Source organism: Equus caballus, chromosome 13 (genome assembly GCF_041296265.1).
Source record: "Equus caballus isolate H_3958 breed thoroughbred chromosome 13, TB-T2T, whole genome shotgun sequence".
NCBI classification, from domain to species: domain Eukaryota; kingdom Metazoa; phylum Chordata; class Mammalia; order Perissodactyla; family Equidae; genus Equus; species Equus caballus.
Window position 1 is genome coordinate 37,488,012 of NC_091696.1, and position 23,797 is coordinate 37,511,808.

At 36.4% G+C, this 23,797-nt stretch overlaps 1 protein-coding gene across 23 annotated transcripts in view; it reads left to right on the forward strand.

Annotated features, from left to right (window-relative positions):
* ABCA16 (ATP binding cassette subfamily A member 16) overlaps nt 1–23,797 on the forward strand; it is a 223,653-nt gene that overhangs the window by 192,557 nt on the left and 7,299 nt on the right. For 14 of the 23 annotated variants that reach the window (XM_023616175.2, XM_023616174.2, XM_023616178.2 and 11 more), the window contains 3 exons: nt 10,184–10,371; nt 10,854–11,024; nt 11,638–11,837. In XM_023616175.2, the coding sequence (XP_023471943.2) occupies nt 10,184–10,371; nt 10,854–11,024; nt 11,638–11,837 (559 nt within the window). The remainder of the gene's footprint in view (nt 1–10,183; nt 10,372–10,853; nt 11,025–11,637; nt 11,838–23,797) is intronic. The other 9 variants (XM_070232196.1, XM_023616177.2, XM_070232194.1 and 6 more) reach the window with 1 other exon arrangement.

Below are 23,797 nucleotides of genomic sequence, written 5' to 3' on the forward strand. Positions count from 1 at the left end.
CTGTGGGGAAAATGCCATTAGAGTTTTTATAGGGATTGCATTGAATCTGTATATCACTTAGGGTAGTATGGATATTTTAATAATATTAATTCTTCGAATCTATAAACACGAGATATTGTTCCATTTATTTGTGTCTTCAATTTCATTTATCAATGTATTTTGTTTTCAGTGTACAAGTCTTTCACTTCCTTGGTTAAATTTATTCCTAATAAAGTTATTCTTTTTGATGCTATCATCAATCAGATTTTCTTAATTTTCTTTCAGATCATTGTTAGTGTAAAGAAATGCACTGATTTTTGTATGTTGACATTGTATCTTGCAACTTTATGGAATTCATTTACAGTCATGCATCACCTAAAAACAGGGATATGTTCTGAGAAATGCATCATTAGGCAATTTGTCATTATATGAACATCATAGAGTGTACTTATGCAAACCTAGATGGTATAGCCTACTACACAGCTAGGGTATATGCTACTACTCTTCTGGGATTACTATCATATATGTGGTCCATCGTTGGCTGAAACCTCCTTATGGGGCACATGAGTGTATTAGGTCTGACAGTGTTTTGTGGAGTCTTTAGGTTTTCTACATATAAAATCATGCCATCTGGAAGCAGATAATTCTACTTCTCCCTTTCCACTTTGGATGCCTTTTATTTTTTTTTTTCTCATCTGATTGCTCTTGCTAGTACCTTCAGGACTATGTTAAATAGGTGAGAGTAGGCACCCTTGTCTTGCTCCAGATCTTACAAGAGAAGTTTTATGTTTTTCCCAATTGATAAGCTGTAGACTTTTCATAAATGGTCTGTGTTATGTTGAGGAAGTTTCCTTTTATATCTATTTTGTTGAGAATTTTTGTCAAGAACTGATGTCAAACTTCATCAAATGGTTTTTCTTCATTTATTGAGATGATCATGTGGATTTTATCTTTCATTCCACTAATGTAGTGTATCACATTGATTGACTGGTATATGTTAAATCATCCTTGCGTCCCAGAGATAAATCCCACTTGCTCATAGTGTATAATCTTTTTGATGTAATGTTGAATTGGTCTGCTAGTATTTTATTGAGGATTTTGCATCAATGTTCATCAGAGATATTGGCCTATAATTTTCTTTTCTTGTGGTGTGTTTGTGTGGCTTTGGTATCAGGATGATGCTGTCCTCATAAAATGAGTTTGGAAGTGTTCTTTCCTCTTGAATTTTTTAGAAGAGTTTAAGACGGATTGGTATTCATTCTTCGAGTTTTTAGTAGAATTCAGCCATGAAGCTGTCTTGTCCTGGGCTTTTCTTCATTGGGAAGATTTTGATTACCACTTCAATGTTCTTATTCGTCTGTTCAAGTTTTCTGTTTCTTCTTAATTCGGTGTCAGTAGGCATATGTTTCTCACACTTTATCCATTTTTCTAGGTTATCCAATTTGCTCACATATATATGTTCATAATAGCCCCTTATGATCATTTTTATATTTGAAGTATCTTGTAATGTCTCCTCTTTCACTTCTGATTTTATTTATTTGATTCTTCTTTTTTCTTAGCCGACCTAAGGGTTTGTCAATTTTGTTTATTTTTTCAAAAAAACAATTGTTAGTTTTGTTGATTTTTTTCTGTTGTTTTTCTATTCTCTATTTCATTTATTTCTGCTCTGATCTTTATTATTTCCTTACTTCTCCTAACTTTGGGTTTCACTTCTTTTTCTAGTTTTTTGAGGTGTAAAGTTAGGATGTTTATTTGAGGTCTTTCTTCTTTTTTAACATGGGTGTTGATCACTTTAAATGCCCCTCTTCGTACTGCTTTTGCTACATCCCATAGTTTTGGTGAGTTTTTTTTTTTTCATTTTCCTTTGTCTGAAGATATTTTTTTAACTCTCTTTGACCAGTGGTTGTTTAAGAGTGTGTTATTTAATTTCCACATATTTGTGAATTTTCCTGTTTTCTTGCTGTTATTGATATCTAGTTTCTTTCCCACTGTGGTTAGAAAAAATACTTTGATTGCAGTCTTCTTAAATTTGTTACGACTTGTTTTGTGACCTAACATGTGATCTATCCTGGAGGATGTTATGTATGCACATGAGAAGAATGTATATTCTTCTGCTGTTGGATGAAAATTTCTATATGTGTCTGTTAGGTCCATTTGGTTTATAGTATTGTTCAAGACACTGTTTCCTTGTTGATTTTCTGTCTGGATGTTCTATTCATTATTGAAAGTGAGGTACTGAAATCTCCTACTATTATTGTATTGCTGTCAATTTGACCTTCAGAACTGTTATTATTTGTTTTACATACCTAGGTACTCTGATGTTGGGTGCATATATATTTACATTTGTTATATATTCCTGTTGAATTGACCCTTTTATCATTATGTAATGAGTTCCCATGTCTCTAGAGACAGTTTTTGACTTGAAGTCTATTTTGTCTGATATTATTACAATGACTCCTGCTTTCTTTTGGTTACCATCTGCATGGAATATCTTTTCCTACCCCTTAACTCTCAGCTCATGCGTCCTTGAATCTAAACTGAGTTTCTTGTGGATAGCAACAGTTGGATCTTGGTTATTTATACATTCAGCTACTCTGTGTCTTTTTATGGGAAGTTTAGCCCATTTAAATTTAAAGTGATTATTGATAGAGGATTTATTACTGCCATTTTGTTAACTTATCTGTTGGTTTTGTAGTTCTTTTGTCCCTCTTTTTCTCTCTTGCTGTCTTCTGTTGTGTTTCATTGTTGTTGGGTTTGTTGTATTGATGGGTTTTGATTCCTTTCTCTTTTTATTTTGTGTAACTTCTACAGGTATTTTCTTTGTGTTTACCAAAAAGTTTACATAAAATACCTTATAGTTATAACAGCCTATTTTAAGCTACTAACAAATTCACTTGCACAAGAACTCTCTGCTTTTACCTCTCTTCCCACCAGATTATATGCTATTGATGTCACATATAACATCTATTTATATTATGTATCCATTAACATACTTCAGTTATACTTGTTTTTAATACTTTTGTCTTTTAACTTCTATAGTAGAATTAAAAACAATTTACCCACCACCATTATTGTAATACAATATTCTGTTTTTGTCTATATATTTACCTTTGCCAATGATTTTCATACTTTCTTATGCTCTCATATTACTATTTTTAGTGTCCTTTTATTTCAACTTGAAGAACTCCCTTTAGCATTTCTAGTAAGGCAAATCTAGTGATGATAAACTCCCTCAGCTTTTGTTTGTCTTGGAAAGTCTGTACCTCCCCTTCATTTTTGAAGGCCAGGTTTGCTGGGTATAGTATTCTTGGTTGGCTGTTTTTTTTCTTGCTTCTTTCAAAATTCTCTCTTTAACTTGACAATTTGACTATAATGCGTCTTGATGTAGGTCTCTTTGGTTTGTCTTATTTGGTTTTCTTTCAGCTTCCTGGATTTAGATGTCTCTTTCCTTCCCCAGGTTTGGGAAGTTTTTAGCCATTCAGCTATTCTTTCTTTCTTTCTTAGAAACTGTTTAATTTCCATCACCCTTATTTCCATTTTCTATTTGAGAGTCTTTGGAAGAACAGCTTAAGACCACTCAGTAGTTGTTCCTATCCAGTTCGGTTGCCTGTGCAGTGAGAGCTGCAGATCAGTCTTCAGTGCAGGCTGAGTGCTCCAGTCTTAACTAGGGAACTGCTGAATAAGCACAGAGGGCACCTTCATACCGTCAGACTAGTCTGAAACCTTGGGTTGAGTAACAGTAAATTTAGGAGCTAGAACAGTCCATCCACCTTGAAATTCCTCCTGTTTAGCAGCAGCCTGCTCTTCCTTTTCAATCTCTTCAGGGTTTCTATAGAAGTAGAGATCAAGCATGACCTCCCATGACTGTTAGTGGGAGATGGTACCAGGCACGCACAGAACTTCCTGGGCTGGACCCACTATATCAAATCCATTGAGTGAGCTCCCTTGTTGTTACATAGGATGTCAATGTCTGCACAGAATAGCACGGAAGAGAGTCTGTGTTACACAGAGCAATGGTAGGCAGGTTAACAGAAGACACTTCTGAGAGAGGCTGGTAGTAAGTCCTGGGATCAGTAACCACCAGAAGCCACAGCTCCCGGAAGGCTGCCTGGATCTGGTTAGTGAAGGTTCCAGGAGTGAAGTGCCAGCAATAGGAATGGCTCCAGTAGCAACAGGCAACTTCATCACAGCTCACTGGCCAATATTCCTGGAGGATATGACACTGACATCACCCAGGTTTTCAATGGCAACAATGTCATAAGCTGCCAGCAGAAGCTTCTCCCAGATTCTCTTCAGGTTTATGATGTATATGCCATCACTTTACCTTTTGTAGATGTACTGTTCCATTTGGAAGTGAAGGTTGCTGCCACCTAAGTGGATTCATGCTGAAAATAATTTGAGGACATTCTCCTCCTTCACTTTCAGGACATTAAGGGCTCCAGACATTGAGAAACTTTCTCTTTAAGTTATGACAGGATCCAAGAACAATGCCCAATGGACTTTTCTCTGGGTAGCACAGAAAGGCCAGCCATTATTTCCTTGAATAAACTTTCTGTCCCTTTCTCTTTCTCTTTGCTTTCTGAGTCTCCCATAATGCAGATATTGATACACTTGATGGCATCCCATACGTCCCTTAAACTATCTTCCCTCTGATTGGATGATTTCCACTGGCCTGTCTTTGAGTTCACTGATCCTTTCTTTGACTTGTTCTAGTCGGCTGTTGAACCCCTCTATTTAAACTTTTCAGTTCAGTTATTGTATTCTTCACCTCTATGATTTCTGTTTGGTACATTTTTGTACTTCCTTTCTTTGCTGAAATTTTCACTTTGTTCATGCATTGCTCTCCTGACCTAAGTTATGGTCAGCTTCTGGAGATTTATCTTGTTCTTTTGTTTGTTGTTTTATTTCTCTGTTTCTTCATTTTTCTTGGCTCTTTGTGTTGGTTTCTACACATTAAATAAAACAGCCGTCTCTCCTAGCCTTGACAGACTGTTCTCATGTAGGAGGTGATCCTTGACAGTCAGCCTGGCTGGAGATTCTGGGTGCCTCTCAAACCTTTGTGCTTGTTCAAATTGCCATCTTTGTTCTTAGTGGCTCCTGGGAGATTATGGTGTGCCAAGTTCCATCAGTGCCCTGCAGGGAGAGGAAAAGTGCACATGTCCATTTGGGCTCCTGAAGGACTGTTAATTGCCTGCCCTGTCACCTTCCAAGGTTATTGGAAACCCAACTTTTGGGCAACAGCCAGGAAAGTTGGGACACTAGAAATACTGTCTAGCCCCTTTCAGGAAGAAACTGGAAGGTGGGTGTTTTTGCCTATTCTCCCTGTACTGATCCAGGGGGAATAGCCACTGGCTATTTAAAACCACTTCTTTGTTCTCTGTGGTCTTGGGGAACTTGAAAATGCAAGTCATTTTGAGTGTTTTTAAGAAGAATGAATATTAAATTTTGTCAAATGCTTTTTTACCATCTATGGAGAAGGTCAAACTATTTTCTCCTTATATCTATTAATTGGATGAATTTATATAAACTTTCTAATGTTAATTCATCATTTCATCCTGGGATAAACTCCAGTGTCTCATAAGGCATTATGTTTTAGGAGGCTGCTGGATTTCTATGCAGTTATTTTTTTTAGGAGTTTGCATCATTATTCTGAAGTGAGATTGGACTTTTATGCCTAGCAAAATATCCTTTAAAAGTGAAGGGATTTTATCTCTAGTATTTTCCAAATTGGAAAAATCCAAATATCCCTTCACAGGTGAATGGATTAACAAATTGTGGTATATTCATGCAATGGAATAAAACCCAGCAATACAATGGATTGACTATTAATGCATGCAACAACATGAATGAATCTCAAAACAATTATACTGAGTGAAAGAAGCCAGATAAAAAGTGTATATGTTATGTGATTCCATTTATATAAAACTATAAAATTTAAATTAATTCATAGTGGCAGAAAGTACATCAGTCATTGTCTCTGGAGTAGGAAGTGAAGAGAAGCAGGAGGCAGAGGTTACAAAGGGACACACAAAAAATGTTGGGGGTGTTGGATATAGTGACTATCTTGATTGTGGTAATGGTTTCACAGTTATATATATATTTATAAAAGTTATTAAGTTGTACAATTTAAATATATAGTCTATTCTACGTCAAATATAGCTTGACAAAGCTGTTAACAAAATGTGTTGGTGAATGGTGGTAAAATAAAAACGTTTTCAGTGAAAAAAATATGAGATTTATTACCACCAGCACACTCTTGCTGAAGGAAATACTAAAGGATTTACACTTTAAGAATAAGAAAACCCGGGGCCAGCCCCATGGCCAAGTGGTTAAGTTCGCGCACTCTGCTTAAGTGGCCCAGGGTTTTACTGGTTTGGATCCTGGGCATGGACCCAGCACCACTCATCAGGCCATGCTGAGGTGGCATCCCACATAGCTCAACCAGAAGGACCTACAACTAGAATATACAACTATGTACTGGGGGGCTTTGGGGAGAAGAAGGGAAAAAAAGAAGATTGCCAACAGATGTTAGCTCAGGTGCCAATCAAAAAAAAAAAGAATAAGAAAACTGATCCAACACAGAAGGCTTGCAATGGAAGAAGGAATGAAAACGAAGAAAAAGGTAGTAAACATATGAGTAAATGCCAATGTACACTCACTCTATGAAGTAATCATATTAATGAGAATTATGAAATAATTAGAACACGGGACAATGGCCAGATATAAGTTCCAAAAGTAGTAAATAAAGTTAAAATGTTCTTATTTATGTAGTCTAGGAGTAAAATATAGCGATTAATTTTTTATTTTGATAAGTAAGACTATTTTAAGTTTTAGAGAAACCACTAAAAGATAGAAATATTGTATATAAATTTAAAAAGTAAAGCAAAAGATGTAATGATAAAAAATGCTCAAACAATCCAAAATAAGGCAAGAAAAAAGAGAGTAACCAAGATGTGGGACAAATAGAATACATAAATCAAATTGAAAGATTTAAATTCACATATATGAGTGATGACTTTCAGTATAAGTGAACACAATGTTACAGTTAATGGGCAAAGATTGACCATTTGGATAAAAATAAAGAAATAAAAAATTAAACTATATCCTCTTTACAATGGGCATATTTAAAAACATAAGGAAAATTTGAAAGTAAACGGAGAGAAAAAGATAGCTAAAAGAGCAAGGATAGTTATAATAATATGAGACAAAACTTTAAGGCATAAACTATTACTAGAGTTAGAAGAGTGTAACTGCATAATTTTCATCAGAAAGACATAGTTTAAAATTTTACAGGGGCCAGCCCTGTGTATAGTGCTTAAGTTCAGCACACATTGCTTCAGTGGCCCAGGTTCGTGGGTTGAGATCCTGGGTGCAGGCCTACACCACTCATCAAACATGATGTGGTGGCAACCCACATACAAAATAGAGGAAGACTGGCACAGATGTTAGCTCAGGGCTAATCTTCCTCAAGCAAGACAAGAGGAAGATTGGCAACAGATGTTAGCTCAGGGTGAAACTTCCTCAGGAAAAAAAAATTTAGGTGTCTAAGAATATAGTCTCAAAATATACAAAGCCTAAAAAGGAGGAAGAATTCAAGGAGAAAGACAAATTCATGATTGCAGTGGCTAATTTTAACATAACTTTTTCCTATAGTAGACAGAACATGGACATTAAAAATCATTAATGCTGTACAATATTTGAACAAAAAAATTAACAGGCTTAATCTAAAGAAATATATAAAACATTATACCCAGCAACTGAAGAATGATACTATTTTTTCATACACACAAGGAATATTTATTTAGAAGAACTGATCATATGTTGGATTAAAGCACAGTTCAAGAAATTTCAAAGATACATAAATAGATATTTATAAAAGATACCATTAGAACAATACGAACCCTTGTAAATATCAGAAGAAAATAAAAAGGAAATAAACACCAGGCATGTCAATAAATATAAATCGGTTTAAGTCACCTATAAAATCTAATCTATAAAATACAAATCTAATCTATAAAAAATATTTTAAAATTGCAATCCCAAATAAAGCCCAAACTTGTGCTAACCTTAAGACATGCCTTATACAGTGATTCAGAAATGTGGAGAATAAAATGCAAAGAGTAAGAAATCAGGAATTTCAGCTTTAATTTAAAACAAGGTGGAATTCAAGTCTAAAAGCATCAAAAATGATAAAAAGGGCACTAATACTAAAAGGTAACATTATAATGAAGACTAAAATGTTATGAATATTTTTTGAACCAAATGACACATAAGCAACCTCCCTAAGGCAGAAATTATATGAGATATGAGAAGAAAAACAAACATGAAGTGTAATTCTATTCTTTTAGTCTAAGACAAATCATGTCAATAGAAAATAAATATGGACAAAGAATATGTGGGGCCAGCCCAGTATCATAGTGGTTAAGTTGACGCACTCTGCTTCAGCAGCCCAGGGTTCATGGGTTCAGATCCCAGGTGCAGACCTACAAACCACTCGTCATGGCATGCTGTGGCAGTGTCCCACATACAAAATAGAGGAATATTGGCACGGATACTAGCTCAGGGACAATCTTCCTCAAGCAAAAAGAGGAAGACTGGCAGTGGATGTCAGCTCAGGGCCAATCTTCCTCACCAAAAAAAAGAATATGTAAGCAACATAGTCAACATGGTAAAATATATATATACGTGTTTGATATATATCAAACTCTGCATCCTTCAAAAATAATTCACTTATGAATGGGATCATTTTTATGCTATACATTAAAAAAAATATATTTCCAAAATATAGATATATATTTTTTTCTTATTGTAGTTGAATAAAACAAGAAATAAAATCAGAATAGGAAAAGCCCCTCCCATTTTGAAATTTAAAAGTTCACCTTTAAATAACTCTTGCTTTCAGTCAAGAATTACAAAAATTTATAGAAAATAATGAAAGCATTATATGTCAGAGACTATGAGACTAAATCACTACTCAGAGAGTAATGTATAATCTTATATACTCATTTCAATAAAGAAGAAAGAATAAACACTTGACTCAGAAAAAAACAAAAATGAATGGAAGGAAAACACATAAAATGTAAATGTAGACAAGTGCATAAATTAATTAGCATAAATATAAAGTTAGCTATCCAACAAGTAAGTCAAAACAATTAGAACTTTGTAAAAATAAAGAAATGGATAAACCTATTTAAAAAAGGAGAGAACACAAATGCATTGAAAAGAAATAAGAAACACAAAGTACTTGAATCAAATTCATGCAAATAAAATTTAAATCTTTAGTGGAACTGATAATTTTCTAGATACATACAAATTATTAAAATTGACCTCATAAGAAATAGAAAGTAGAAAACTGAAACAATCATAATTTCCATAGACGAAATAGAGAAAGTTGTCAAAGATTCACTCTTCAATGAAATAAAATAAAATAAGGTCAAATAAAATACCAGTCCAGGAAAGTTTCATAGGGACTATTCCATCAGCTTTGTTAAGAGCAAATAAGAATAATGGTCTTTAAATGAGAAAAACTAGAGAAAACTTTCATAGAAAAATTAAGAACAATATAAAATAAAAATGTATTTTAAAACAAAAATAAAGTCCACATATAAGTGAGATCATATGGTATTTGTCTTTCTCTGTCTGACTTATTTCGCTTAGCATAATGCCCTCAAGGTCCATCCATGTTGTTTCCAGTAGCAGGATTTCCTTTTTTATCATTGAATAATATTCCATTGTATAGATATACCACATTTTATATATATATATAAATCTATCTGTATATATATATATCTTATAATTGTTATCTGTGGGTGGGTTGGACTGGTAGAAGTTACTTGGCCATTGCTGGAAGTGGAATCCTATACATTATTTTAATTGATCTAATAGAATGGTTCCTTCCTAATGATATGTGAATAGGCAATTTCATCTAACAAACATCTATCTTGGACACATAGTAGTGCACAATGTGTATATGTTGAAAATGCCAATTAGGAATGTTAGTATTCCATTTTACTACAGTGGGTTCCAGCTGTAAAGATTCCTTAGACTGGAAAAGAAATAATCCTTCTTGGGACCTTTATGGGTATCAACCTTCTTAGCAGCATGAGCTAGAAAACTTCAGGTTTTCTATCTCATCTCTGTTAACTGTATACTGAATAGAATAGTTGACTTGGGTCTGTTGCTTATGATTACCCTCTTGATTCAGGTTAGGTCAAGAATTGGCTATTGTCCTCAATCTGACCCCATGCTGAACCACATGACAGGTCGAGAATTGCTGATTATGTATGCCAGGCTGCGGGGGGTCCCTGAGCCAGACATTTATAAGTATGTGGAAACCTTTTTGCATTCAATGCACCTGGAAACCCAGGCTGACAAGTTTGTCAACATATACAGGTGAGACATTGTGCTGTTGCAATTATTAAGCTGCCTACCTGTGTTTCTACTATTTAGAATGAATGCCTGCAAACTCAACCTGATCCCTCTGTCACCCAGAGGCAATGACTGTAAAATAGACTAATGTCCTCTCAGGGTTTAGATGTCAGGAATAAGTCAGATCCCACTTGTATGACGTTAACCTTTTGCAGATATAAGCTGTATTGCATTTCAAAAAAGAGCACCTTTGTTCATATCTCCCTATGGTTCTTTGTCTCCCAAAAACAAAAATATTTTACCAATAATGATGCTGAAATAAATTACAAAAGAAAAAGTCATTTCAATGAAAATGAGTTGATATGTACATCTGGATTTGGGCCTACTGCTTTGTGAGTCATATCAAATCAGTACTGTGTTTATATGAGCTAATTCTGTCCCATGAATTAATGATGTGTGTACCCTTCTTTCTCTTCTACTTTCTCTTTCCTTCTTTGATGATAAAGTAGAGGAAACAAACGTAAATTGAATACTGCTATTGCCCTAATGGGAAATTCCTCAGTGGTATTCCTGGATGAGCCATCCACTGGCATGGACCCAGTAGCCAGGCACCTGCTCTGGGATGCAGTTACATGGATGTGTAAAAGTGGCAAAGCTATCATCATAACTTCCCACAGGTATGACCCATTGGGATGTTTGGTTGAGAGTTAGAATTGTACAGGAAGGAATTAGTTGGAGCCAGGAATATAGGTCAGTGAACTTGTCTAAGTATATGATCTACATAGGAGGGACCATGTGTAGAGGCTGATTCTTGGCTAAAGCCAAGAATCCTCAGTTGAGTTCTGGAATCCAGAACTGATAGAAGGTAGGAAGTTAGGGAACTAATCCTGTTGTGGATTTAAGAATCAACTGCTTTGAATTTTAAAATCTCCTCTTCCAAAATACAGTCATGCATCACTTAATATTGGGGATACTTCCTGAGAAATGTCATTAGGCAATTTTGTTGTTGTGTGAACATCACAGAGTATGCTTACACAAACCTAGATGGTGCAGCCTACTACACACCTAGGCTATACAGTACCAATCTTATGGGACCACCATTGTATATGCAGCCCACCATTAACTGAAACATTATTATGCAGGGTGTGACTCTATGGTCTTTTGGTGATCATCTGCAATACCAAGATTTCTTACTGCAAATGTTACCTTATAATCCTAGCTCTGTTTTGAAATATGAAATTTGCCCTCTGAAAGGGAGTCTCTTCAGCACTATCTCCTTTGTCCCCTTAGCATGGAAGAATGTGAGGCCCTCTGTACAAGGCTGGCCATCATGGTAAAGGGGAGGTTCAAGTGCCTAGGCAGCCGTCAGCACCTGAAGAACAAGTTTGGTAATGTATACAGGCTGACAGCAAAGATTAACATTGACAAGAATGAAGATAAACTAGGGGAGTTCAAAAACTTCATTGCAACAGCTTTCCCAGGCAATAAAGGTAGGACTGACTGTGACAATTATGTTAACTCATATATGTTGTTCTGCTGCATGTCCTCAATAATTAACTTTTTCCCATGAGTTATTGATGTTTGTTGAGCTTTTATATTAGGATCCTTATGGAATAATTTTTCTATGAAATTATCCCTGATAATGCTAAGAAGCTATCTCAAATAGCAGAGATTCTCACCAGTCTCTTGTAGGAAACAACCAGTAAGATGAACCTGTTCATATATATTCATTTAGAGTTAAATTATTAAAGTTAAGTCTCTATTTGTTATCCTTGATAATTTTTTAAAGTTTCCCCTCTTTTTGAGCATGTATCCTCTGCCTTTCCCTGAGCTGTGAAACAGGCAATGCTTGTGAAATGCAAACAAGAACAAAAAACTCCCTTTTCTCCTTTCAAGGAAATAATCTGGATATGTAATGCATAAAAATCAATCATTTTGCTTTTGTGTGGTAATCTCAGTAAGTGCCTCTCGGTGCACATGGTACACAGCATTTATTGCCAGATTCTATTTATTTCTATTCCTGCTACTTTATTCTAATCATTAAGCAGAGACATGGTAAGCCTTTTAATAATTCTGACTTGCTTAGTCTTCAACTTGAATGATTACTCTAACAACAATGTGGCGGTCCAGTGGTCAAAATGCAAGATTAAAAGCATGGAGGCTATAACAATGGTAAAGCAATAAATGGTACTGGCCTGCACTGAGGAAGTGACATTAAGAATGGAGAGAAGGAAATGGATAGATAGATAAATAGACAGACAGATAGATAGATATATAGATATAGGAATGGGCAATTCAAGAGGAGGAACCACTACCCGGGAAAGATAATTCCATATTAATCAGGTTAATTATACTTAGATATCCAGATAAATATGTCCATTAGGAAGTTGAATATTTCATTTAATCATGCATTCATATGATAAGATTTATGGAGCACTTATTGTATGCAGTGTTGAAGATACTGAATTAACTACATAGAATCATAAATACTCTGAGCCACTCCAACATCCTACTCAACCTAAAGGAGAAAGAGGACACAAAAAACTGAGGACAAACTTTTCCTGAAGGAGGTGAACACAATAGCTTGGTTGTAAAACTATGTAGGTAGGTTTGCTGATTTAGCAATCTTTCCCTATACTACCCTTGAGCAAATTAGCTGTTTCAAATAAAACTTCCCCATTTAAAGACAGCAGAATAGAAAGGAACCAGCATGGGGCCTATACATAAAGATCACCCAGAAAAGGAGAAAAGAAAGAAACAGAACATGTGAAAGGCAACTTAAATATACCTTTCAGTCCCAGATTAACTATATGAATTGGAAGATTATTTTAATTAAATGTTCTCCCTAATGGCAAAGAATTTAAGAGATTGTGCATTATTTTTAAAAGACCACAAAGAAAATAGTTCCTCTTTCTACATCATGGCAGATGATACTCTCAGAAAGGTCCTGCTGTTAAAATTAAAATACGTGCTGGAAAACATAAAGTAAAACTGCTTTTTAATGGTTTGCTTAGACTGAGGAAAAAAAGTGAAAAAAATTCAAAGAACCAAAATAGAACAGAAAAAACTTATCAGGATGAAACCTAATAGTGACAATAATAAAATGCAAAAGCTGGTTTGTCCTGAAGCAAATTCTAACACCAGTACTGAGATAAGAGTTGAAACTTTGGACCCATTGCAATGCGTGTAGCTTAACCTAAGATTATCACAGTAAGCAAGGACCTTCAAAAATGAACAAATGCTCTGCTTTCCAGCCAAGTACATAAGAATGTTGAAATCACCACTCTGTCCTAATAACAATTAAAAAGCTGAACAAACTGAAAAATCAACAACTCTTCTAGGATCTGAAAGAGATGTGAGGACACAGGGCAAACCACTACAGCCAAGATTGGTGAGACAGACAAGCAAATACAGGGAGTCATGGCTTACTAGAGCAGAGACTCAAGCAGAAACCACAATGGGAACCTGTGCCAGGGTAGGAAAACCTGATCTGCTGGAGATGCTGTATGGACAATTGTGAGAGGTAAAAACTCCAGGGGGACCCAGTTATGGAGAGCTCCCACAATATTGTGATAGTTACCTCCAGGACCTTGACCAAGTTACCACAGCAACTATCAGATAAAAATCCCCTCATGCTTCTAGCAGGAGAGGGGAAAAGAACCATTTTAAAACACATCAGAGAACTCTTTTCTTTGTAACAAGGCAGGTCCTTGGGGGAAACTATTTGACCAGAGCCTAACTGACCTGGGGAAAGGGAAATACCCAACTCCAGCCAACTCTAGCCATCTTGTTCCACATAAGAGGGGAGAAAAAAATTGAGACTCTTGTGAAGTTCATAGTCCAGAGGCATAGGCTCACTGAAAGACTGAGATATACACATAGGCTATAGAACACTTCCCCTTCCCCACATCTCACCACCAGATTACTAAAGGCCTATTTTTGCCTTTCCCTTTTGCCAGGAAGTCTAGTTATCAAGAAAAAGTTATAAAGTGTACCAAAAGGTAAGAATACAATTTGAAGAGCCAGAACAAGCATCAGAACTGGACATGGAAAGAGTGTTGGAATTAAAGTCTATAATGGACAAAATGGACAGCATTCAACAATAGATGGGCAATGTAGGCAGAGAGATGGAAATCCTAAGAAAGAACCAAAAAGAAATGCTAAGAAAGAACAAGAACAGAAATGAATAATGCCTTTGAAGGACTTACTAGTAGTACTAGTAGTACTAGTAGACTAGTAGACTGCATAATGGGAATACCAGAAGGAAAAGAGAGAAAAGAACAAAAGAAATACTTGAAACAATAATGACTGAGAATCTCCCCCAAATTAACGTCAACACCAAACCACAGATCAAAGAAGCTCGGACAACACCAACAGGATAAATACAAAAAAAAAAAAAAACTACACCTAGGCCTATCATTTTCCAACTACAGAAACTGAGAGAAAAAGAAAAAAATCTTGAAAGAAGCAAGAGGAAAAAGACACTTTACCTAGGGAGGAACAAACATAAGAATCACATCCGACTTCTCACAAGTCATGCAAGCAAGAAGAGTGTAGTGAAATATTTAAAGTGTTGAGAGAATAGGACCACCAATATAAAATTCCATACGCAGGGAAATTACCCTTTATTGTGAAGGAGAAATAAATACTTTGTCAGGAAAAAATACTTGAGGGAATTTCTTGCCAGTAGACCTGCCTTGCAAGATGTGTTAAAAGAAGTTCTTTAGAGAGAAAGAAAATGGCGCAGGTCAGAAACTCAGATCTACATAAACAAAGAAAAAGCATCAGAGAAGGAATAAGTGAAGATAGAAAATAAAAAGTTTAATTTTTCTTACTCTTCATTCACCTAACAGATAAAAATTTGTTCAAAATACTAATAGAGTGATGACATCAAAATGACCAAGTAGGAGTTTTCTACTGTCTTCCCCACAAAGAACACCAATTTTGACAGTCACCCACATGTGAGAGTGCCTTTGTGGAAGTTGGAGAGTCCAGCAGAGAAGTTCCAGGACACCAGTGGGCAAAAGAATCCAAACTTGGTCACATTTGTGAGTGTTAAGAGGAACAGTTTCACTTTACCAGTGTCACCCCAACCACAAGGTGGCACATCTCAATGCCAAGAGAGGCCTTCTTGGCCCATGAGGGAAGGCAAGAACATGTGAATGAACGCCTGGCTTCTCAAATTTTGTGGGACCCTGCCAAAGAGACCCACTTCTTTCTTGCCCCATCCAAAATACTCCTATTCAATATAGTACCAAAAGTTCTAGCCAGAGAAATTAAGTAAGAAAAAGAAATAAAAGGCATCCACACCAGAAAGGAAGAAGTAAAATTGTCTTTGTCTGCAGATGATATGATCTTATATATAGAAAACCCTAAAGACTCCACCAAAAAACTGTTAGAGCTAATAAATTCAGTACAGTTGCAGGATACAAAATCAACATACAAAAATCAGTTGCATTTGCATGCACTAACAACAAACTGTCTGAAAAAGAAATAAAGAAGGGTTGGCCCTGTGGCCAAGTGGCTAAATTCATGCACTCCACTTCAGCAGCCCGGGGTTCACCAGTTTGGATCCTGGGCATGGCCCTACACACCGCTCACCAAGCCATGCTGTGGTGACATCCCACATAGAAGAACTTGAATGTCTTACACCTAATATATACAACTATGTACTGGGGCTTCAGGGAGGAAAAAAAGGAAGATTGGCAACAGATGTTAGCTCAGAGCCAATCTTCCTCACCAAAAGAAAAAAAGAGTGAGAAATAAAGAAAACTATTCCATTTACAGTAGCATCAAAAACAATTAAATAGTTAGGATTAAATTAACCAAGGATCTGAAAGAACTGTACAGAGAAAACTATAAGACAGGGATCAAAGAAATTAAAGAAGATAAATATATATGGAAAGCTATCTCATGTTCATAGATGGAAGAATTAATATTGTTAAAATGTTCATACTGCCCAAAGCAATCTATATATTCAATTTAAACCCTATAAAAATTCCAACAGTACTTTTCAAATAGAAAGAACAATCTCAAAATTTGTATGGACCTACAAAATAACCCAAAAAGCCAAAGCAATCTTCATAAAAAATAACAATTCTGGAAGCATTACCATCTTCATCTCAAACTATATTACAAAGTTATAGCAATCAAAAAGTCTGGCACTGGCTGGGGCCAGCCCCAGTGGCCTAGTGGTTAATTCAGCATGTTCTGCTTCAGCAGCCTGGGTTCAGTTCCTGGATGTGGACCTACACCACTCATCTGTCAGTGGCCATGCTTTAGTGATGGCTCACACACAAAAATAGCAAAAAGAGGAAGATTGGCAGCGAATGTTAGCTTAGGGCTTCCTCAGTAAAAACAAAAAACAACAACAAAAAAGTATGGCACTGGCATAATAACCAACACACAGACCAACTGAATATAAATCAAGAGCCCAGAATAAACTCATGAATATACAGTCGACTAATATTTATAAAGGAGCCAAGAATACACAATGGAGAAAGAGTCTCTTCAATGAATGGTGTTAGGAAAACTGGATATTCACATGCAAAAGAATGAAATTGGACTTCTTACACTACTCACAAAAATTAACTCAAGAATGTTTAAAGACTTTAGTATAAGACCCAAAACCACAGTTGAAGAAAACTTAGGGGAAAACCGCCTTGATGTCAGGCTTGGCAACAATTTTTTGGATATGACACCAAAAGCACATGCAACAAAAACAAAAATAAACAAATGAAACTACATCAAACTAAGAAGCTTCTGCACAGCAAAGGAAACAATCAACAAAATAGAAAGGGAACCCATGGGAGGGGAGAAAATATTTGCAAACTATATATCTGATAAGGTGTTAATATCCAAAATATATAAGAAATGCAGGCACCTCACTAGCTCTCCCAAAAAAACCTGATTAAAAAAGGGCAAAGGATCTGAATAGACTTTTTTTCAAAGAAGACATACAAATGTCCAACAGGTGTATGAAAAGATGTTCAACATCACTAATAGTCAGGGAAATGCAAATCAAAGCCACAATGAGATATCACCTCACATTTGTTAGAATGGCTGTTATCAAAAAGACAAGAGATAAAGATGTAAAGGGGAAGTCTTGTGCATTGTTTATGGGAATATAAATGAGTATAGCCACTATGGAAAACAGTGTGAAGATCTTCAAAGTATTAAGAATAGAACTACCATATGATCCAGCAATCTTATTTCTGAGTATATATCTGAAGAAATTAAATCACTATCTCAAAGAGATATCTGCACTCCCACATTCATTACAGCATTATTCACAAGAACCAAGATATGGAACAACATAAATATCCTTTGATGGATAAATCGTAAAGAAAATGTGATATCTATCTACACAATGGAATATAAAAAAGAAAGAAATCTTGCCATTTGCAACAACATGATGGCCCTTGAGGGTATGATGTTAAGCAAAATGAGCCAGACAGAGAAAGACAAATACTGCATCATTTCACTCATATGTGGAAGATAACAAATACATGGATAAAGAGAACAGATTAGTGGTTACCAGAGGGGAAGGGGATTGTGGGGTGGGCAAAAGGGACAAACGGGCATGTATGTATGGTGATGGATAAAAATTAGACTATTAGAGGTGAGCATGATGAAGTGTATTCAGAAGTGGATAAATAATCATGTACACCTGAAATTACACAATGTTATAAATGATTGTGATCTCAATAAAATTTCTTGGAAAAAAACTATCCTTGGGGGCTGGCCCGGTGGCCAAGTGGTTAAGTTCACGCGCTCTGCTGCAGGCGGCCCAGTGTTTCATTGGTTCGAATCCTGGGCGCAGACATGGCACTGCTCATCAAACCATGCTAAGGCAGCATCCCACATGCCACAACTAGAAGGACCCACACTGAAGAATATACAACTATGTGCTGGGGGGCCCTGGGGAGAAAAAGGAAAAAAAAAACTATCCTTGAAAAGAACCTAACTGTAATTGAAAATATCTTTGGAGCAATTTATGCCCTAAGGCACTGATGAAAACAATTAGAACATTCAGTTAGCAAGTAGTGGAGTTTACCATTTGGATGTAGTCAAGGAAACTGAGAGTCAAAGAGAGCCCTGCTAAAGAAACTGTCATCCCAGGGTGACTGTGCACATGTCCAAGGTAGTACCCTCTGGGGAGCAACATCAGAGGTTTTTCACACCACAAGAGGAAGGGGGAAAATAGATTTCACTAAAAAGATACAGCCAATCAATAAATAAATAAACAAGCAAACAACAATCACAAGCCTTGGAGTACTAGTACCAGAGTTTGTACACTATATTAACTAAAATGTCCAGTTTTCAACAAAAATTATGAGACATGCCAAAAACAGGAAAATTTAACCCATACACAGTGTGGAAAAATCAAACAATGGAAACTATTTTTGAAAATGACCAAATGTCAGTCTTAACAAAGACCACGCTGCTATAATAAATATATTCAATAGAATAAATTAAACAGTGCTTAAAGAAGTAAAGGAAGGTATACTGAAAAATCTCAACAAGTAAAAGATATCAATAAAGAGATAGAAATCATTTTTTTAAAGAACCAAAAGCAAATTCTGTCATGAAGAGGTACAATAACTGAAATGAAAAGTTTGCCAGAGGGGCTTAACAGTAGATTTGAACTGGCAGAATAAGTAGCAAAATTGAAGATAGATCAATAGAGATCATGTGATCCAAAGAACAAAACTAATAAATAATGAAGAAAAATGAATAGAGCCTCAGAAACCTATGGGACACCATTAAACACATCAATATATGCAAAATGGGAGCACCAAAAGGAAAGGAGAGAAAAGAGCGAAAAATATATTTGAAAAAGTAGTGCTGGAAAACTTCTTAAATTTGATGAAAAACATTAACCTCTGCATCTGAGAAGTTCAAAATCTCCAAGTAGGATAACTACAAAGAGATCCATACACAGAAACATAGTAAAAATGCTGAAAGCCAAAGAAAAGGAGAGAATCTTGAAATCATTAAAATAACTTTGTATAAAATAAAAGAGGGAATCAAAAATGGGTAAGAAGTGACATCAAGGAAGATGGCAGGGCAGGAGGCTCCAGGAATATGTCTATCCACCTAGACAACAATTGTACTGGCAGAAACTGTCTGATGTAATTATTTTGAAATTCTGATGTCTATTTGAATACTTCCAGGTTCCAGGGGAAGATGTGGCCTACAAACTGTAGTTAATTTCAGTCAATTTCATACATTAATGAAGTAGTGGCTACTCATCCTTCAATGCCCAGCCCCATGGGAGGTAGCAAATCAGTGTTCCCAAAGGAGCTTGTGAAAGTAATGGTGGGCAATAAGGACCTTGCCCTCCAAATATCAGGAATCTGTGCCCTGAGCGCAGATTAATCCTTTGGATCAAGGACATGCAGACACAAAGGCAGGCCACCATTGTTGCAACCACCATCAGCTGAAGTGGATTTCAGGGAATTTAGAGGGAAAGCACATTTTTCCTTTTTTCTTCATTTTTCCCTTTTCCCCCTTTTGGATGTGAGACATTTAAGGATTACGATGTTCAAAACTAACAGCATATACAAGGAAATTTAGAAAGTCATTTCACATGCTAGGGGAAAATGCATGCACAAAAAGGATCTGAGAAGACCTTAAGCTTATACCTCAAGCTGATCCCTAGCACACAGACAACATAGAACAATTTTTAAAAGATTTTTTAAACAGTAAACCTGGAGGAGGGGGAGAATCTGATTTCCAGAGTTACCACATTTTAAAATTCAAATGTCCACTTTTCCACAAAAACAAAATCCCAAAGTAACAGGAATGGTTTGGCCCACTCAAAGGGAAAAAATAATCAAAAGAAACCATCCCTGGAGCCAGCTCCATGGCCAAGTAGTTAAGTTCATGCACTCTGCTTCAGTGGCCCAGAGTTTCACCAGTTCAGATCATGGGCGTGGATGTGGCACTGCTCATCAAGCCATGCTGAGGCAGCATCCCACATAGCACAAAAAGAGAGATCTACAACTAGAATATACAACTATGTACTGGGGGGCTTTGGGGAGAACAGAAGAAGAAAACAAAAGAAGCTTGGCAACAGATGTTAGCTCAGGTGCCAACCTAAAAAAAAACCCTCTGTAGCAGATACGGTAAGATGTTGGAATTTACAAAAAGAAAAAGAAACCACCCCTGAAGAAGAACAGATGGAGGACTTGCTAGACAAAGGCTCAAACAAGGGTCTTAAAAATGCTCAAAGAACTAAGTGAAGACATGGACAAATTCAGGGAAACAATGTATGAGTGAAATTGTAAAATCATAAAAAGATAGAAAACATAAAAAGAAGCCAAAAGAAATTCTGAGCTGAAAAGTACAATAACTGAAATGAAAAATGCACTAAAGAGATTCAAAGGCATATTTGAGTAGGCATAAAAATATGCAAACTTGAAGATAGCACAGTTGAAATTATCAACTCTGAGAAACACAAAGAAAAAAAATTGAAGAAAAGTGAACAGAGCCTAAGGAGCCTGTGTAACAGCACCAAGAAGATCAATATATGCATTGTGGGAGTCATAGAGGAGAAGAGAGAGCAAAGGGGCAAAAAGAATATTAAGAAATAATAGCTGAAAACTTCCCAAATGTGTTGCAAGATTTGAATCTACAAACCCAAGAAGCTCAACGTCTCTAAGTAGGATAAATCAGAGAGACCTATACCAAAACACATTATAATCTAACTATCAACTAAAGTCAAAAAGAGAATCTTGAAAGTAACAGGAGAGAAGTGACTCATCATATACACAAGGGATCCTCATAACATTGTCAGCAGAGTTTTCATCCATGGAAATCAGAAAAAAAGTGAGTTGATATATTCAAAGTGCTGAAAGGAAAAAACTGTCAGCCAAGAATTCTATATCCAGCAAAACTACCCTTCAAAACAGGAAAAATGAAGATATCCTAAGATAAGCAAAAACAAGGAAGTTTTACAAACCAACATTCCCAATGAATATAGATGCAAAAATCGACACCAACATATTAGCAAATTGAATCTACAGCATATTAAAAGGATTAGTCACTAGGACCTGGGGGAATTTGTCTCTTGGAGCAAGGGTAGTTCAACATAAGAAAATCAACCAATGTAATCCATCACATTAATAGAATGAAGGGACAAAACAAATGATCATCTCAATTGATACAGAAAATTCATGTGACAAATCCAACAACCTTTTCTGATAAAAACTCTCAGAAACTAGAATATATATAATATTACATATATATATGTTATATATATATAATAAAGGGCATTTATGAAAAACTCATAACAATCAATGGCAAAATAATGAAAGCTTTCCCCCAAGATCAGAAACAAGACTAGGATTCCCATTTTCACAGCTGCTATTCAACATTATACTGGAAATTCTATCCAGATCTGTTAGACAAGAAAAAGAAATAAAAGGCATCCAAATTGGAAAGGAAAAGGTAAAACTATCTCTATTCACAGTTGGCCTGGTCCTATACTTAGAAAATCCAAAATAATTGACAAGAAAACTACTAGAGCTGAAAAGCAAATTTAGCAAAGTTTCAGGGTACAAGATCAACACACAAACATCACTTGTATTCTATACATCATCAATGAACAATCCATAGAAGAAATTAAGAAAGCAATTCCATTTACAGCAGCATTGAAAGAATTAAATACTTAGGAATAAATATAACCAAGAAAGTAAAAGACTTGTGCAATGAAAACTATAAAACATTGCTGGAAGAAATTAGAGATCTAGGGAATTACATCAGCAACATGGTGGAGTGAGCTGTTCCTTTTGTCTCTTCCCCTTTGAACTACAACTAAATTGACATTCATTGACCAGTGGAGGAAGCCCACACAGCACAAAAGGATGCCTGAGAGACCCACAAAGCTATACATCTGAGGGTGGATTGACTGGCACTCCATGAAGAGGTGGCAATAGGTGAGCACTCCCTGCCCTTCCCTGGCAGCCCTGTGCACATGCATGAACACTTTCCAGCCTGGTGCAAGCACTCATAGTATCAATGTGCCACAAAGTGAATGTGCCCCAGGGTGACCATAGGAAGAGGCAGTGGCGGCCCTTGGCCCACTCATGATTGCTTTCCTGGCAGTGGAGGAGCCCACCATGCCCCTACGGTCCCAAGGAGTGGCCCTGGCTTGGTCCCCTCAAGGAAGCCCCACTCACTAAGCACAGCAGCCAGTGGGACAGCAAGCTGAAGTGGTGGCACATTCTATGCAACAGGGTGAGAGCATTCCTGGCCTGCACAAGCTCCCACAGAATTGCCACACCCTGAAAGTGGGAACACGCCTTGGGGAGACTGAAGGAAGAGGCAGCAGTATTCCTTCACCCACTTGTGATCGCTTTCCTGGCATTGGGAGAGCCCACCAAGCCCCTGAGGCCCCAAGGAGCAGCCCTGGCTTGGACCCCACTAAGAAGTCCCACCCACCAAGCACAGTCTACACACACACACACACAAAAGCCCTCCAGGCCAGCACAAGCACCTGTAGTACCCCCAAAACTTCAAGCAGACCAGGTGCAATCAGAAACTCAGCTCCTGCTTCCCCCTAGCGGTAGCAAGTGGACTCTGCAATCTAATACAACCAAAATATGCCAACAAAAGATTAGTTCATCAAACACCATGAGAAACTACAGCAACAATTCAGACCAGAAGGAAAATGACTATTCTCCAGAAATCAGCCCTGAAGGTACAGAAATTTACAATCAAAATGGCAGAGAATTCAAAATAGCTGTCATAAAGAAACTCAATGAGTCACCAGAAAGCTCAAAAAGACAGTTCAATGAGCTCAGGAATACAATTAATGAGAAGAAGGAATAATTCACCAAAGAGATTTAAACTATTTTTTTAAAAAGAGGCAGAAATTCTGGATATCAAGAACACAATTAGTGAAATAAAAAAATCTAGAATCCTTAAAAAAATGGGGCTTATAGTATGGAGCAAAGAATTAGTGAGTTATGAGAATAGAAATATATAAATGCTACAGGTAGAGGAGGAGAGAGAACTAAGATTTTTTTAAATGAAGAAATTCTACAAGAAATATCCAACTCAATTAGGAAAAGCATCATAAAGATTATAGGTATTCAGAGGGAGAACAGAGAAAGGAGCAGAGAGCTTGTTCAAAGAAATAATAGCTGAGAACTTCCCAAACCTGGGGAAAGAACAGGATTTGCAAATACATGAAGCTAATAGAATGCCTAATTACATCAATGCTCAAAGATCTTCTCCAAAGCATATAATAGTAAAGCTGGCAAAAGTCAACAACAAAGAAAAAATATTAAGGGCAGAAAGGCAGAAGAAAATAACCTTAAAAGGAACCCTTATCAGGCTTTCAGCAGATTTCTCAGCAAAAACCTTACAGGCTAGGAGAGAATGGGATGATATATTCAAAATACTGAAAGACAAAAACTTTCAGCTAAGAATACTCTATCCA